This window comes from Oncorhynchus gorbuscha, linkage group LG03 (genome assembly GCF_021184085.1).
Source record: "Oncorhynchus gorbuscha isolate QuinsamMale2020 ecotype Even-year linkage group LG03, OgorEven_v1.0, whole genome shotgun sequence".
Taxonomy (NCBI): Eukaryota; Metazoa; Chordata; class Actinopteri; order Salmoniformes; family Salmonidae; genus Oncorhynchus; species Oncorhynchus gorbuscha.
The window spans coordinates 81,917,716-81,934,383 of NC_060175.1; the positions used below are offsets into that span (position 1 = coordinate 81,917,716).

At 39.2% G+C, this 16,668-nt stretch overlaps 1 protein-coding gene across 6 annotated transcripts; it reads right to left on the reverse strand.

Moving 5' to 3' along the window:
• Positions 1-116: 116 nt before the first annotated feature.
• On the reverse strand, positions 117-16,643 carry LOC124032039 (forkhead box protein P1-B-like). 6 transcript variants are annotated; one of them, XM_046344030.1, is made up of 17 exons: positions 16,572-16,643; positions 10,163-10,323; positions 9,819-9,845; positions 6,370-6,495; positions 6,056-6,145; positions 5,792-5,918; positions 5,465-5,606; positions 5,260-5,367; positions 5,036-5,123; positions 4,839-4,922; positions 4,448-4,667; positions 4,256-4,314; positions 4,042-4,143; positions 3,762-3,889; positions 3,505-3,562; positions 1,079-1,161; positions 117-979 (listed from the first exon to the last, which is right to left on the reverse strand). In XM_046344030.1, the coding sequence occupies exons 2-17, from the start codon at positions 10,307-10,309 to the stop codon at positions 823-825; spliced, it is 1,746 nt and encodes a 581-aa protein (XP_046199986.1). In that variant the 5' UTR covers positions 10,310-10,323; positions 16,572-16,643; the 3' UTR covers positions 117-822. The 6 variants fall into 6 exon arrangements, with proteins under 6 accessions (XP_046199986.1, XP_046199987.1, XP_046199988.1 ...); XM_046344031.1 differs by having other exon boundaries at positions 5,792-5,915; positions 16,485-16,621; XM_046344032.1 differs by having other exon boundaries at positions 1,079-1,158; positions 16,485-16,621.
• Between the last annotated feature and the right edge of the window lie 25 nt (positions 16,644-16,668).

Below are 16,668 nucleotides of genomic sequence, written 5' to 3' on the forward strand. Positions count from 1 at the left end.
GATAGCCACATTATATTGACCACTGAAGTATGGCCATTACCACACTGGTAAAACAAACTCCGGTCATAACTCAAAACCTGCACATAAACACAATAATGAATGCTTCAAACCAGACATTCGCCACTCACTTTTTATACGGAATGTATTAGAGACAGCATTTAGTGCACAACTATGGCAATGTATGATACAACACTAAATAAGTCCAAAAAGTGGGGGGAAAATACGATTATTAGGCTACATAAATAATAATATCCCAACAGATTGGTTACACATAAATCATATTTTTGGCAGTGTACAGCTCCCTTTTAAAAGTAACCAATTCTCAAGGATATCATGTCAAACAAAACAACTTGTTACAATCTGGTACTCTCATATACAAATTAATTAGGGGGAGAAAACAAAGATTCATCTTCATGAAGTGCTGTCCATAAATATTGCCAATGCTCTGGTTATTGATATACACATTCTTGAAAGAAAATGTAAAAATATGTCTGCATCACTGAGCCAGCTCCCCATAGGGCTTCGTCATTGGTTGTACAGCCTCACAATAAGCCGATAGGGATGCATTATTTGAGGACAAGGGGTGTTACAAAGGTTCCGCCATCAGCTCTTGTCTTCAACGTGAGCTCTAGGTGGATAAAACCCAATACAACAGCGAGGACAAAATATCCTCAATAAATAAAATAGTAATTTATTTCCTCAACAGAAAATGTGTGTTTTTCCACTTGATACGAAGCAGTTCTATATTAATTTGGTATATTTCATAGTTGTCCAATGTGGGAGTCTTGCAGTGGAGAGTGACATGTTTGAAAACAGTTCCTTTCACTGTGAAGGCACATGGGCCAGCTGCAGGTTGGGTCTCTCTGGGCTACCGCCGTCTTGGTCCACATCTGAGCTGTGCTCATCAGAGCTCTCAGTCTCTGAACAGTCATGGGGCACATTCTCATATGCCTCCTCATCCATTAGCTCTTCTTTCACGCTGAGAAGAAAAGTAATGATAAGGAAGAAATGTACTTATAATGAATTATGAAACATTTCTCCTCTATCAAATCTAGTTTTGAATGGTGATAGAACTCACAGAGGGTGAATTGGGTACTGCTCTTCACTGCTGTCACTGTAGGATCCATTCCCATACCAGAGAGCTGCATTCATCTCCTCCTGCTGGAACAGAGAACATAAAGGGAGCTCCTATAAAGGCTGGGTTGAATGGAGGTATACTACTCTCTAGCCATTCAGCCTGAAAAGACACGCCATAGGTTTATCAAGGGCCGGTACCAGAACAAATAAGTTGGATGGGCATTTGATCTCCATAGGCGGGGCACCTTAAAAAAAATATATATATTTAGGGGACCTCCCATGTGTGCACGCACACGCTTGCAAATTATTGTTTTCATGGGTGTTAAAGACCATGGGCAGCTCGTGAGTTTCAAGTTTGGGGAAGCTAACAATTTATCATACCATTTCTAAACTATCTGCATGCTAGTTATGACTATTTGTATATACGGTATGCGCATTTTCATGAAACAGTTTAATTTCGATAACGTTTTTGTTTCTCAAAATCATTGTTATGTGGTTAATCATAAAAATCTTAATTAAAATGATAAAAATCTAAAAGTTAAAATTCAACTAATGCAAGAACACCAGCCTCTGCCATATGGACACATTGATACACCATGGCCCATTGGCGGCTAAAGAAATTAGTGCATGGAACTAGCCTATAGGCCAATGCAGTAGTAAGGCTACAATTTCCATCGTCAACCAAGTAAAATGGATAGACCTAAAGCCGACAACTAAAAACATCCTGATGAATGCGATTGAAAGAACTTGAATTTTCATCTCTACTCCACCTGTATGCCTCCCTTTCTATTTAATTTGCCTATTCCGGGGCCCTCAGTGTTTCCGGTACCAGTGAGCACCGTACAGACAGCAGTTTTCTTTTAATGACGTTTCCACTGAATATATGGGGTCACCAGATCATGATATATTTGCTCTTTCACACCGAGGCTTGATGATTATCGAGGCCAGGAGTGTTGGAAAGATTTTTCAAATACTGTGAGGAACTACTATCATTTGCAATGGCTGTAGGCTTCGTTGCCTTACTGTGTGAGGTAAAAAAAAAGGTTTACTGAGAGGCTCAGTTTATTATTAGTAGTGGACGTGGTGAGTTAAGACAATCAGAAATCAAATGGGCACTTTCCTACATTTGCACACAGAAGGCCTACTACTAGCGTGCTCAGGCGCGTGCTCCCTCACCGTTATCAGGACAGAGAAACCAGACATGCTCATTGCTCACATGAAGCACTCCAAATAAAAGACAATGAATACATTTACAAAACTCTTAAATTATGGTTATGAAATAAACCTAAACTTGTGTTGCAGGGTTCACAACCTGCTAATAAGGTTACCACTCAGAATTAGAATAGTAAACAACAAATTATTACATGCATTAACAGAAATGTATGTCACCAAATGACAGGGATTGCCGGTATATTCACTAGACCTACTGGTGACATACAGTTGAAGTCAGAAGTTACACCTTAGCCAAATACATTTAAACTCAGTTTTTCACAATTCCTGACATTTAATCCTAGTAATAATTCCCTGTTTTAGGTCAGTTAGGATCACCACTTATTTTAAGAATGTGAAATGTCAGAATAATAGTCACCTACAATTGACTCAAATTATGTCAATTACCCTATCAGAAGCCATGACATAATTTTGCGATTTTCCAAGCTGTTTAAAGGTACTTAGTGTATGTCAACTTCTGACCCACTGGAATTGTGATACAGTGAATTATAAGTGAAATAATCTGTCTGTAAACAATTGTTGGAAAAATGACTTGTTTCATGCACAAAGTAGATGTTCTAACCGACTTGCCAAAACTATAGTTTGTTAACAAGAAATTTGTGGTGGTTGAAAAACTAGTTTTAATGACTCCTAAGTGTATGTAAACTTCCGACTTCAACTGTATATATGGGCGATTGGAAATGATGCAGACAATTACATTGATGGAAGCTACAATCTGCAATATTAAAGCTGATCAATATTAAAGGTAATCACAGCTGCTCTTGAAAGCCTGACACAGAATATCATTGGGCTTATTCTGGACAGAGTTTGTGGCGAGAGTGAGCCCTCGTGTCACCTCTTCCTTTCTGCTGAAACTCTCACAGGAGAAAGCATCTGAGCAAGCGAAACAGCACTCCTCTCTCTTACTATGTGTAGACCATCTATCTGACGCTGTCTGGACAGAAATAGTATGACATGCCATATTGGTTTTGTCCAGACAGCATCAGATACACAGTCTACACATACTGAGACAGAGGAACTGTTTCACTCGGATGCTTATCTGAGATGAATGAGTCTTTCTGTCGGCATGCTTCTCGGCCCAATAAATTATCAAGATTTCAATATTTTATTTGGACGGGAAAGGAGGTACAGTATGTGGCCAGCCCCCCTAACGCCGGTCCTGGGTTTAGCACTCAAAGTTGTCAAAAGAGCATTTACCTTAGGAGTGAGGAAAGCTGAGCAGTGACCATGGTCAGTGTTCTCCCTCTTGAGAGACCTGCAGTCACAAATAAACTCAATTTGTGAACTCAATTTGCACATTGCTCTGTAGTTTTTCGAGAGAAAAATCAGATCATGCCCAAACTTAGTTACATGGTTTGTATTAGTATAATACCAACAAAAATGCAGGTTTAACATGTTGAGAAACAGAGACATACATGGAGCTTTACTGGAGATACCGAGCATGTTAAACATACCCTTCACCAGCAGGCTTCTGGGGTCTTCTCCTCTGGAACTCCATCTCATCAACTGTCCACACAGCTCCTTTTACATTCTCCACTCGCACAAAACACTTGTGGAGGCTGAGGTTGTGTCTCACTGCATTCTGCAGTCAGAAAGAAGAACATTATTCCATACAAGTTGATCTAATACCATGTAACATTCCTAAAAAACGTAATGAATATGGCATAGCAACTAAACATAGGACAAGGGTATTCATATACATGTAAATTACCCTTTAAATAGACAACGAAATACCTTCCATGTTGCGGCGTTGCGTCTAAAATAAGCAAATGTTCGCGTGAACCAATTGTAGATTTCATTTAGTGTCAGCTGCTTATAGGGGGATTCAAATATTGCCTGGAAAAATGCAAACATTCAATTAGCAAACAATAGACTCACTCCTTACGAATAGCTAACATTTAGTCATCGGAGGGTAAACCAGGGTGAAATAAAAGAAAAGACTCCTTACCTGTCTTATTAGGGCTGCATATGTAAATGGCGGTCTAGCTTCCTTATTCTGAACAATATCTGTTAAGGAATTAACAAAATGTCTTTTATTAAAATCAATGATTGAAGCCATTCAAGTAGATAAACTACCACAGGCATCAAAAAAATGTACCCTACTACCCTCATTAGGTTCAGCATCACTCTGCTAACTCACCTTGATTCATGGTCTTGCTGTATTTCATGGTCTTGCTGTCTGAGTACCATCTCCTTCCAGGGCTCACAGTGAGCAGGGTGTGGGGAGGGAGGATAGAGGAGGAGGTTGGGGGTGGTGTCAGGGGTGTAGAAGGAGCAGTGGCATTTTGAGACAAGCTCATGGAAGGAAGCACCTTGGGAAATGTCACCTGGGAGAAGGAGACATTGGGCACAAGATTCCCCTAGAAAATAAAAAGTAAAGATTAATTTAAAACGCAATACAGAGAACACAGCTGTAGGAAATGCAAACTTGAAGGGTGATTATTTTACCATTGTGGCTAATTCTAGTCTTACTCTGTTAGTAACATGATCTGAATTTAAGACATGCCCACTTTAATACTCCAGAGACTTACCGTTGGGGTTGCTGGTTTGGACTTTTGATCAGAGGATTTGAGGTGAGACATCATGGCTTGCAGACGCTCTTTGTCTTTTTTCAACTTCATTGAGGAGAAGATAAAACAACAAAGATGTCATGTGAAGTTGATTACAGTGAGAAGGTACTGTACAATGAATGGGCTTTATTTAAGCAAATGTCTTGTCTACTGTGTACCTGCAGTTCTAGCTGCTGAACAACCTGCATCTGCACTCGACACTGTGCTGTACTCTTGTCATCCAGTGTATGTTCACTGTTCAGATGCCTGGGGGGAAAACACATTCTATTATAAAACAAGAAAACACTGAAGAAGCCACTAGAACCCAGTGTTACTATTATAGTAAGAGAGATTGACCTTAATTTGTCTCTCTGAGAGATTGAATAGATGAGGAGAAACTCACTTGAGAAAAACTTGAAAGTCTCCAAAGACAGCCTCACAGCCAGACCATTTGCACATGCCGTGTCCATAGAGAGGGTGAGTGTTTTGTGTGTGATTATCCACAGGCCCACTGCAGAGAGACATACATATATATCATCAAAGTAACACTTCAGGAAGTGGTTGGACAGATGAGAATGAATAAACACGGTTCTGAAATGACTAATCACCTGTCTTTTTTCTTTAGGATCTGTGATGGATGATTCCCATTGGTGGTGGAATGCTGACTGTGGAGCAGGTTCTTCTGAAGAGTAGCTGGATTCTCACCACCAGAGAGCAGGCTGGTGCCATTCTCACACCCTTTCATTAAACCTAGGAGAAATACACAAATAATTCAGCCAAATAACTATAATATTCTTGCCCAACAACAACCAAAACAAATGTAGCTGCCTTGCAGCCATGGAGGAGGACAGCAACAACAAACAAAGCATGGGGCAGATACTGAATGGGAGAAGGTATGTTAGATTAGGGTTGGGGCTGAGGGGGTAGACACTTACCCTGAGCTGCAGAGGGGCTCATGGAGGGCAGGACAGACAGGAGACCCTGTCTCTGGAGGCTAAGGAGGTGCTGCTGTTGGACCTGCAGGAGCTGCTGCTGGATGGCCATGTGCTGAGCAGCTAGCTGCTGTAGGGGAGTGGGGAAGAGGTACACATGAGGCCTCAGCAATACTATAATAATACATTGATTTTATATAGCGCTTTGGAACATTTAGATGACAGTAAACTACAGACGTATGACAAAAAATAAGTATGTCGGCCTACCTCTTCGTCTGACTTCCCAGCATGCTTCTGCTGTAGGAGCTGGGCGTTGAACTGGTCCTGCTGTTTCTGGCAGAGATCCTGTATGTGTTGCTGTAGAAAAAAAAAGAAGGAAAAAAAACACCTTGAGTTAATGGAAGGTCATGAGGAAATACAGTGGTCACGTTCAAGCCATCAGCATCTCACTGGAAGATCCACATGAAAAATAGGTGACGTACAGAGAAATTAACAAAAATTCCTGCTAATATTACAATTGTGAAACAGAACACAATAAAGCATTTACATGTAGATTTGTGTGGTGAATATGATGTAGTTACCTGGTGTAACATGAGTGCTTTCTGCTGCTGGAGCAGGGCCTGGATCTGCTGTGGGTTGAGGACCTGCTGCTGTGTCTGCTGAGGAGTCTCCACCGGAGGGGTCATCATAGACACTGAAACTGTAACCTGCCAACACACAAATACAGATGAGCACAAATTAGACATAGCCATGCCGGAAAATAACAGAAAAAGAAAATGCCAACAACACCATTGAAGTGTTTTTTTTTTTACATTTTAAAACCAAAACATATGAACAACCTTTGCTAGGCATCCAGCAATTACCCCTCCCTTTCTGCCTAACACCCACAGCTCTGGGGATGTTTACAGTAAATATAATAATTAAAGCCAAATAAATTCAACGTGTAAAGTGTTGGTCCAATGCGCCATGAGCAGAAATATAAAAAAATCCCAAAAATGTTCCATTCACACAAAAATATTATTTCTCTCAAATTTGGTGCACAAATGTGGTTACATCCCGGTTAGTGAGCATTTATCCTTTGCCAAGATAATCCATCCACCTGACAGGTGAGGGATATCAAGAAGCTGATTAAAACAGCATGATCATTACACATTGGGTGAGCCTATGCCCTCCCAGGCCCACCCATGGCTGCACCCCTGCCCAGTCATGTGAAATCCATAGATTAAGGCCCAATTTATTTATTTCAATTGACTGATTTCTGTATATGAAATGTAACTCAGTAAAATCTTTGAAATTGTTGCATGTTTCGTTTATATTTTTGTTTAGTATAGATAAAAAATGAATACAAAGCCATGGATGCATGGCAAGTTTAGCAAAAACAGAACTGCATTGCATTTTATAGCCTCACACTTACAATACTTCTTGTAAAAATATCGTCGGATACACATAATATTCAAATGTAAACTTGCGTACTTGCAGGAACTTGGGGGTTCCTGGGGCCCAGAGTTATTCTTGAACTGATAGTAGACTAATCTAACCAACTCTGGACCCTAGTTGTAGTGTATGACATAAATCAGCTAGAAAAAAATATTTAAAAAACATTCATAAACTGTTTTATATGGGCTATGATGGGACCAGATTTATTAAGTCATATGGTTTAAAATTTGACAAAAACGATCAGGGCTGAGCTCTCTGTATGGCTGGTTGCATCGTGTAGATACTCATATAGCATGTCATCACTATTTTATTGATTGATTCATTCCAGTCAATCATTTTGGATTAAAAAGACCTACACTACATAACCAAAAGTATGTGGACACCTGCTCGTCGAACATCTATTTCCAAAATCATGGGCACTCGGAGATCCTGTTCTATGAGCTTGTGTGGCCTACCACTTTGTGACTGAGCCGTTGTTGCTCCTAGACGTTTCCACTTCACAATAACAGCACTTAAAGGTGACATCCTATGAAAGTTGAAAGTCACTGAGCTCTTCAGTAAGGCCATTCTACAGTCAATGTTGGACTATGGAGATTGCATAGCTGTGTGCTCGATTTTATACACCTGTCAGCAACGGGTGTGGCTGAAATAGCCGAATCCACTATTTTGAAGGGATGTCCATATACTTTTGTATATATATTGTGTAGGTTGCCTTGCCACCCGAAGTGTGAATATAAAATCACTTTCTCAGAACACAAATAAATGGGCCTATTTTAGGCTATAAAAACATGACATTACGTTTCCCCTGGCCAAGCCCAGATGGGATCAGAGTGCATAGGCTTCTCTGGCTACCTGCAGCTGTGGTTGTCGTCAGTAGGCTGTAGTTGGTCAGACTGAAGCACAGACTAATTGTGCACGTTGACAAATCATCAGTCTTTTTATTAAACAAATTTGGTGGCGGGTATAGACTTCCATATAAAACAGCTTGTCGTGGTGAATTCAGTTATACTCACGTTTCCTGTCACAATTCGCTTTTACCACATTCAATTGTTTTCATGATATTGTTAAAAATGAGGCCTGGTTTGTTGTGATGTTGTAATGTAGTTTACTGTACTTTATAATAATATGAGAGGGTTAAATCATTCATTTTTGATATGCTAACGTTACTTGATGAAGACATTTTTTGCGCTTTTGTCTTGAAGCTAAAAATGTATTGAGTGTAGCCTACAGACGAGAAAATAAACCATTTAAATTGACTGCACATACATGCTTGTGAATTGTTGCAGTGTAATATGGTTTGGGTGCATTATTCAACAGTGTAATATGTTTTAGAATAAACTTTTGTCAATGTTGAATAGTTTGTGCTTTCTGGCCGGCTAGTGGCTGTGATATTTACGGTCAATTTGACCTACGGACCAAGATTGTCATGTGGCCAGCCACAACGAAAAGGTAAGGCAAGGATGTAATGTGAATTGAAAAGTTGAATTCTCTTTCGCCACCCGCTCCTTAGAGTCTTCTTCATATGTCCTAGTGGGAATAGGGCCTTAATTAAGGTCTGAACCACAAACAAACAATTCCCACTAAGGCTGGCTCTGTTTGGGATCCAGTAAACAAACTGCTGGAGGATGTCACATACACTCTAGGCTAACAATAACAGTGGATTGCCAAGGAGATGGCCCATTCCCACACGGACTAAACATGCTCTGATGCTCATCAAGATCCTTATAGACCTATACCCTGGAGCAGATACTGAGGATAAACTCATGGCTTACATGACTTAAAGCAGAAGGTAAAATAATTGCATCAGCTGGACTTAAAGTCTGCAGTACAGAAGAAAAAAAACTTCAGAGAGCCAGATAGGGCCAGTTAGTCACTGTATATGGTATGGGAAAGGCTCGTCTTTTGTATGCACAACATCAGCAAAACCTAATCCTGCACCTAATCCTTGTTTCCATGACGTCAGGGCAGACCAGCCCAAACATCTTTTGTTATTATTATTGTTGATGTGACAGAAACCCACATACCCATGAAGGACAATGTAAACACTGGGCTAGTCCTCAAAGAGAGGTATGTGCTCTATGACTAATGTTGCCAAAAACAAGTTACATCCCTTTTCTGAAACCCAGAAAATATAATCCCTTTTCATATAACAGACCCTTATACTTAATCTCTCCCTGAACTGAGATTTAACAAACCGTATGTAACCAAACTCAACTGAGACATGCACAAACCATCAATGCACAAAGGAATATAATCTACAAGACCAGAGTAAGAAAAATGCTTGGAAGAGGCAATAAAGAGCTAAGGACATTTTCATATGATTTAAGTAAATTACCTTTGATTATACAGTACAATAACATTATAAATATGTTAGGTAGTAGTGACACATGCACATTCACTTTAACTAACACAGTCACAATTACTATCTTGGTTGTTAGTTTACACAGATATGCGATGACCAGTGTTTCACTTTAACGTAGTCCTTTTCATCCAGGAAATTCTACTAATATATATACCAGTAAACATAGAGCGTTATCTATCTACATGTAGAAATAGGCTAGTTGACTAAAATACAATAATAAAGCTGACAAACCTGACCAACTCCATTTACAGTGGTCGTCTTTGGCAGTTAGAGACGCAGGGTGGAGAAAGAAAGAGCAGTAAGCCGAGCACAACATTACACTGTCTGGCAGTCTGACAAAGTGCTTGTGTGCATAAACAAAACTAACCAATAACACAGATCTATCCTTCTCCACCAATCACAAAGTGTCTCAGCAGTCTCTGTCTGCAGCGCTACAGTTGGCTCAAAGTTCAGTGAGAGATATCCTACCTATCATACAAACAAAGAAAGATGCTAAATGTGACAATTTGCGAACCCATGTGCTTTAGTTGTGGAAAGTAAGCATATGGCACAGTTTATAAAATACGATTGGTAACCTGGTTTTGCTGCTGACTGTCAGCCCCAGAACCCTCTGGAGTTAGTGGCTTAGCACTCAGATAATCATCCTTCTCAACACTGTCCCCATTCTCCGTCTGATTGGCTGGACTGGTGCAGGCTGTCTGTTCTGACCCAGACTCATGCATCTGGACTCACTGACCTGAGAACAGAACAAGAACAAGAGAGCTGCTGTAAACCTCATGTAAATCCACAGTGACTTTCCACAATACTGATTTTAGGCTACATTTTTTTGTTGTTGGAACAATTACATACACATGGGCAATTCCACGATAACGGAATTAAGCTTGAATTCAGATTGCCCATATAACTACATGCACATGGACTACTTTGAACAATTTACACAGAAATTTCACAAAAACACATTTACTGAACAAACTGTGTAGATGCAAAGTTTGGTAACAGAATTACGTTAAAATCTCCCTCCGTTTTTTTTGTTCAACCACATTCTCCAAAAAAGCTGAAATATCAGCTCTGAAATAAGATTCAAAGAGGTCTGCAGAAAGAATGGAGTGTCAGCTACATGACACCTTGAGTTTGAAAATATATTTTGGTTACTGAACTACAGTAGGGGAAGTGGATTTACATCCAGTAATGGAATTACATCCTGATCTGTACTATACAGAAATGCACAATTATGGACATGAATATCATTCTCTTCATGGTGATGTATCCTGAATAGGTACATAAAAGTAGAAATATGCAATATCTAGCTGTTATTGTAATGAGCGCCGCCCCCAAACAAGACCACATCTGAAACAATCAGACGTCTTTGTTTTACAAGTTTAGACGTCACAGTACAGCACAGTAGAGTGCGGTAGGTATGTTCAGTACGTTATATTGTACTCCACTCTAGTGTGCTCTACTTTTCTGTACTGTTTTGTCCAAACTTGTGAAATATAGAAGCTTATGAAAGGTTCAGATTTGGTCCGGCCAGGGCGGTCTGACCAAATTTCAACTTCCATTGATCTTTGGTATCGGTCGATGGTCAGTGGGTGAGGATGCTTGTTACACTAAATGGAAAGTGGGTGGTTGGTAGAAAGAGTCAGAAGAAGTGACATTAACTGAAAGACAAGACAAGACCAGACCAGACCAGACCAGAGACCAGACCAGACCGACAGACCAGACAGACAGACCAGACAGGAAAGAAAGAACCACCAGACAAAAAGGTATGAGCTGAACAGTATGCCAGTTGAAGGAAGGACAGTAGCAGGTGACCCAGCTGGTGTTTGTGAATAGGATTTCCAATTGTAGCCTATTCAATTGTAGTAATTACGTGACTGAGTTGGTTACAGAATTACGTGTTTTAATCACTTAATAATTCATAAACAAATAAAAACTAACTAATTGGTAGGTCTACCTTTACTTGTTATTTCTGTGAATGTTCATTATCCTCTCTCATAAGGGAGAGAAATTAGAAAATAACTTAAAAGATATGGATTTTTGGCAACAGAATTACAAGGCACAAGGCAATGTTTCTTACATTTAAAGAAGGCAAATAATGTCTAACTATAATTTATAGAAGGCTTTCATTTAACATTAGTGCTCATGGTTCCTTTTACATGGAAATGCCCACATGCGGTTTCTTACTGAAGACAATCTTAGAAACATCTTCAATATTGTTGCAGATCAGAGAAAGACAAGATGTTACTCTGTTTTAACTAATCAAGGCAACAGTTTCCCTCTTGCCAACATAAACCGGAGATATTTGTTGAGTAGCTGATTGCTGCCATGGCTACGGTAAACAAAGGGACCCTGGTTCGGTGTTTATGAGTAAACATGTCGTCCTTCTGGAGCAATTTAACATTAACCAGGTGGTGCGATAAACAGATCTGGCAGGAAACACAATACGCATTAAAGGGAGGGTCGTGTGTACAGTTGGGGAAGCGTTCGACTCAAATGCAACACAGCTAAAATAAACAGCAAATGTCCCCTCAGCTGAAAACGTAGATTCATCAAATGTATGTATTTATGACTTATCGACTTCTGGAGAAAGCTGAAACATAGGCTAACCTACTGTTAGATACAATATTGCATTGCCTATCAAGTCTGACTTCAGTACCTACTGGCCTTTTCATTCCACAGAAAAACTGATTCCTGTTTATTTTAGGCTACAGCAGCCAAGGGTGTATTTGCACACAAAACAGTGTTTCATCCTAATGCCCTTCAACATTTCCAATGTCGGATCCAGTGCTGCTAGCAAAGCAGACAAGCAACACAAACATTAGGTTTTTAGGGTAGAGGGGAATCTTCTGAATACCTACTTCAACAGTCAGGACCGAAAATATAGGCCTAGTCTATACCACAATGCAACAATGCATTTCAATCCTGACTCTTAGATAAAGCCTAGCCTACCATAGATCTGTAAGACAGATCAATGAGAAAGAAAAATCACATTAAGAATTATAACAAAGCAAACTATAGAAAGGTCAAATTAGTAGAACAATCATCAACGAGAGTTTGGGGTTCTAGCCAAAATATCAAATCAACTGTTATGCACATCTTTACAATAGTACACCATCCTTACCTTGGCAGAAAAGGCACAGCACTGTAGGTGTTCAACTGAGTTCAAAGCAGTAGCGTAAGAAGTGTGTAGCCTATGTGGACTGTGAACACATGAACAGGTGCTGTGGTTTAAAATGCAGGAGTACGCCTGTTTGCATAAACACGAACACTCTGCAAATAGAACAAGGGCAAACCATATGCCCACTGCAATTCCTGTCTGTCCAGGCATACACAATGAATACCTACATTCTGTTCATTTTATTGAAAGCACATTGCATTGTCTAATATTCAGCTCCTTGCTACTTTTTGGGGATCAACATTTCCCCTGTGTTTCCATTGGGAGTTGTCACTCTTTTTAGTCAAAACTATAATTCAGAGCCACAAACAAAAGGCATTGTATGCCTGCACCAAAGCATTCGTAGGGCACTATAAAATCATAGGCGTGGGAAAAACACCATTGGATGTTTTAAGTCCACAACAATGTTTAAACCACATCAGGTGACCACTTTGGAAGTCTGGGAAAAATAGAAGACATTTTTATTTTGGGGTGTAGTTAACCAAGTGTGCACCAGCAAGAGACCTTTGGTTAGCGATGTTTCTGTAGTGCTCATGTGATTGCAGAGTTTGTTAAGCAAATGGCCTGTGGATTGATGCATATAATCATGGTATCATTCTAACATGCTAATTGAGAAGGTTATCAGGAAAGCCTTTCAATCTTTACCAGAAGGTAATCATTAGCATAATTGCTAACAGTTACACAAAGTGTAGACATGCGCACTCCCCCACACATGTTTCAGAAAGTTGCAGTAAAATAAAAATCACTGACGCATTTTGTTCATGACATGATTAATTTGGGCAAATTAATGAATTGTCAAATAAGTTCAATACATTTAGTTGATTTCCTACAAAGTTCAAAACCTTTTTGAATATTGTTGAATTTCATTTTAATGTCTGGATTCCGTGATTCTGTCCGCATTCTCTGCAACGTGGATATTATAGGGCCCTACATACTGTAAGGCTATCCTTTATAAGTGAATATGTGTTAATCAATCACTTGCATGCTAAGTTTACCACTCTGGGGAACAATTACCGGATAATGCAAATAGAAATAAGCAAATGTGAAATTCAATCAAATGTTTTCATTGAATATTTGCATAGCTGACCCGCAGGAAGTTTAGCTTTATTGCCATTTTCATAAACAAGGTGGATGATGCTAGACTAGGCCTATATCATCATCTTCTTTGTTGCTGTGGGAGAGACACCACAGGATAGTGATTCTGAAAAGAATATCCACTCAAAGCCATCAAACTCTATCATGGATCAGCTTGAGCAGCAGTATAACATTCAGCATCTGTTCTGTCAGCCAGGTTGACATGATCATAATATGTTGTATGCCAGGGATCATCAATTAGATTCAGTCGTGGGACGATTTCTTCTTGAGTGGATGGTTGGGGGGACGGAACATAATTACAAATCATTTGTAGACAGCAAATTGACCGCAAGAAGCACAAACAGATTTAAAAAAAAAAAAAGTTGGACTAAAACATAATCATTTCAAACCTTGCTTACATCCGTGGGAATACTTGGGAACAGATTTTTTTAATTAAAATCACTTGATGTTTTATGTCCAACATTGAAAATGAAAAATACAACAAGTTCCTGTAAAGATGTTGGGAAATGCAAGATGTCTGGAATTAAAATGACAAGGGAACTCATCACTAGGTGCAAAATGTGGATTTAATATCTTTGAGTTTTTGCTGGGTTTTTTTGTAGAACCACCTGCAACTGGACATGAACATTTCTAAGATATATATTTTTCTCCATAGAATTGAGAATTAAGAAAATATCATCAATAACAGGTTAGTTAAAATTCCTTGTACGAGGCTTTCCATTAGCAAACCTGTAAAGGGTATGGAGAATCACATATCCTGTAGCAACTTCTAGCCTAAATAACTAAATTGGAAACCATGCAAAAATATACAAAACAGCATGGGGTGATAACATTTCAGCGCATTACATCTAATGTGAATGCTTTAATGACAGCACACCTGCCAGACATACACCTGCCCAACTGAAAACTCTTTGCAGTTGTTATAAGTAAACTCCGGTTTTGGCACAAGACGCTATGGGTATAGTATGTGTGGGGGCCACATTCATCCAGTTTATGGGGGCCACATCCATCCATGAATCAGATTGCCAGACACATGGGAACAGAAGAGGGACGGTCAATTGGTCTTAAGAGGCTACAAGTTCTTAGCTGGTGTTGTTGAAATGGGGCATTTCACAGCGAGAAAAAAGGAAATGCCAGTGGTGTAATGTACTTAAGTAAAAATTATTTCAAGTAGTACTCAAGTTGTTTTTGGGGATAGCTGTACTTTACTATTTATATTGACAACTTTTACTTTTGGTACCTTTATTAAACTAGGCAACTTCACTACATTCGTAAATAATTGTATTCTACTTTTTACTCCATACATTTTCCATGACACCCAAAAGTACTCTTAACATTTTGAATGAATAGTAGGATAGGAAAATGGTCCAATTCACACACTTATCAAGATAACATCCCTGGTTATCCCTACTGCCTATGATCTGGTAGACTCACTAAACACAAATGCTGTTTCTAAATTATGTCTGAGTGTTAGTGTGCCCTTGGCTATCCGTAAATTTAAAAATAATATTATTGTGCCGTCTGGTTTGCGTAATATAAGGAATTTGAAATAATTTATACTTTTGATACTTAAGTATATGTAAAACCAAATAATTTTAGACTTTTACTCAATTTGTAATTTACTGGGTAAATTTCACTTTTACTTGAGTCAATTTCTATTAAGGTATCTTCACTTTTACTCAAGTATGACAATTGTAGTACTTTTTCCACCACTGGGAAATGCATTGTTTTAGCTAACGTTATCTAGCTAAAGACGGCAAAATATCTACAACATAACTACGGACCATGGAAATGTACTTTTCTAGCTAACGTTAGCTAGCTAGTATTAACACAGAACAACGAACAGGATAAAACACCGGATGTATTAATGTGAAGCGTCCGCTTGGCGGTTCCACTTACTACCAAATTTGGTAGTGAGAGGAAGCTTAGTGGCCAGCAGTGATAGAAGAGGGAACAAGATGGATTTTGGCCTAAATTCTGCACATTTTTTCATTGAAACTTTTGAACTCAATAGTTTTCTGTTGCCAAAACTATAATGTTACAAACAGTATATAAACTTTACCCTTTGCGAAAGTAAAAAAAATAAACAAATGCGTTGCTGAGGAATGCAAAGGCGAATTGAGTTATTGCACACGCGCACTTCAGAGTAGGCGTTCCCTAACGGAAATAGGCAAATATATGCTAGAACGCGCCAATAGGAACTCAATAATAGTTGCTTGACTCTGCCCAACTCCTTTAATGTTCTGTCCACTATGACTAATTTCTTCCCATTTTTAACGTATGGCTGTGGCCTATCTTGGTTTATTTATAAATACATATTTGCTATTAAAGCTAACGTTAGCTAGCAAGTAAATGTAGCGAACAGCTAGCAGTCGTAGATAGGCAAGTTACCGAACAACATTGGAATTCGTTAACCTTAGCTAGCTATCCAAGAGATCAAACATATTGGTTAGTTAACTCGCTGTTAAAAGCCATTTCGTCGTTGTTGTATAACGTGAATGTTATTTAGCTAAACAACGGGTTGGTGTGGTTGTTTACCGCCTGTTGGCTAGTAGCTGGCTAGGCTAGCTAACGAGATGAATAAATGGCATCAACTATCCAATAACAGCATTCTACCATTTACTTACCGGGGCATCAATGTGTAGCCTGAGCTACTAGCTAGCTATTTGGCACGTCTTGTTGAGCAAGATAAGAAGCGATTGAAATACACTCACTCAGCAACCACCGTTAGCAAACACAGATAAACAGTTGACACTGGACTGTGCATTTGATGACATCACAGCCACCTGATTAAAAAACAAACAAAAAACA

Bases quoted from the DNA above. Each gene is read 5' to 3' on its own strand.
- LOC124032039 (XM_046344030.1), bottom strand. From the start codon at position 10,309: ATGCATGAGTCTGGGTCAGAACAGACAGCCTGCACCAGTCCAGCCAAT. The intron at 9,846-10,162 runs GTTACCAATCGT...TAACTGCCAAAG, and splicing joins ACAGTCAGCAGCAAAACCAG to ACGACCACTGTAAATGGAGT. The intron at 4,315-4,447 runs GTGAGTTAGCAG...ATTCCTTAACAG, and splicing joins CAGCAAGACCATGAATCAAG to ATATTGTTCAGAATAAGGAA.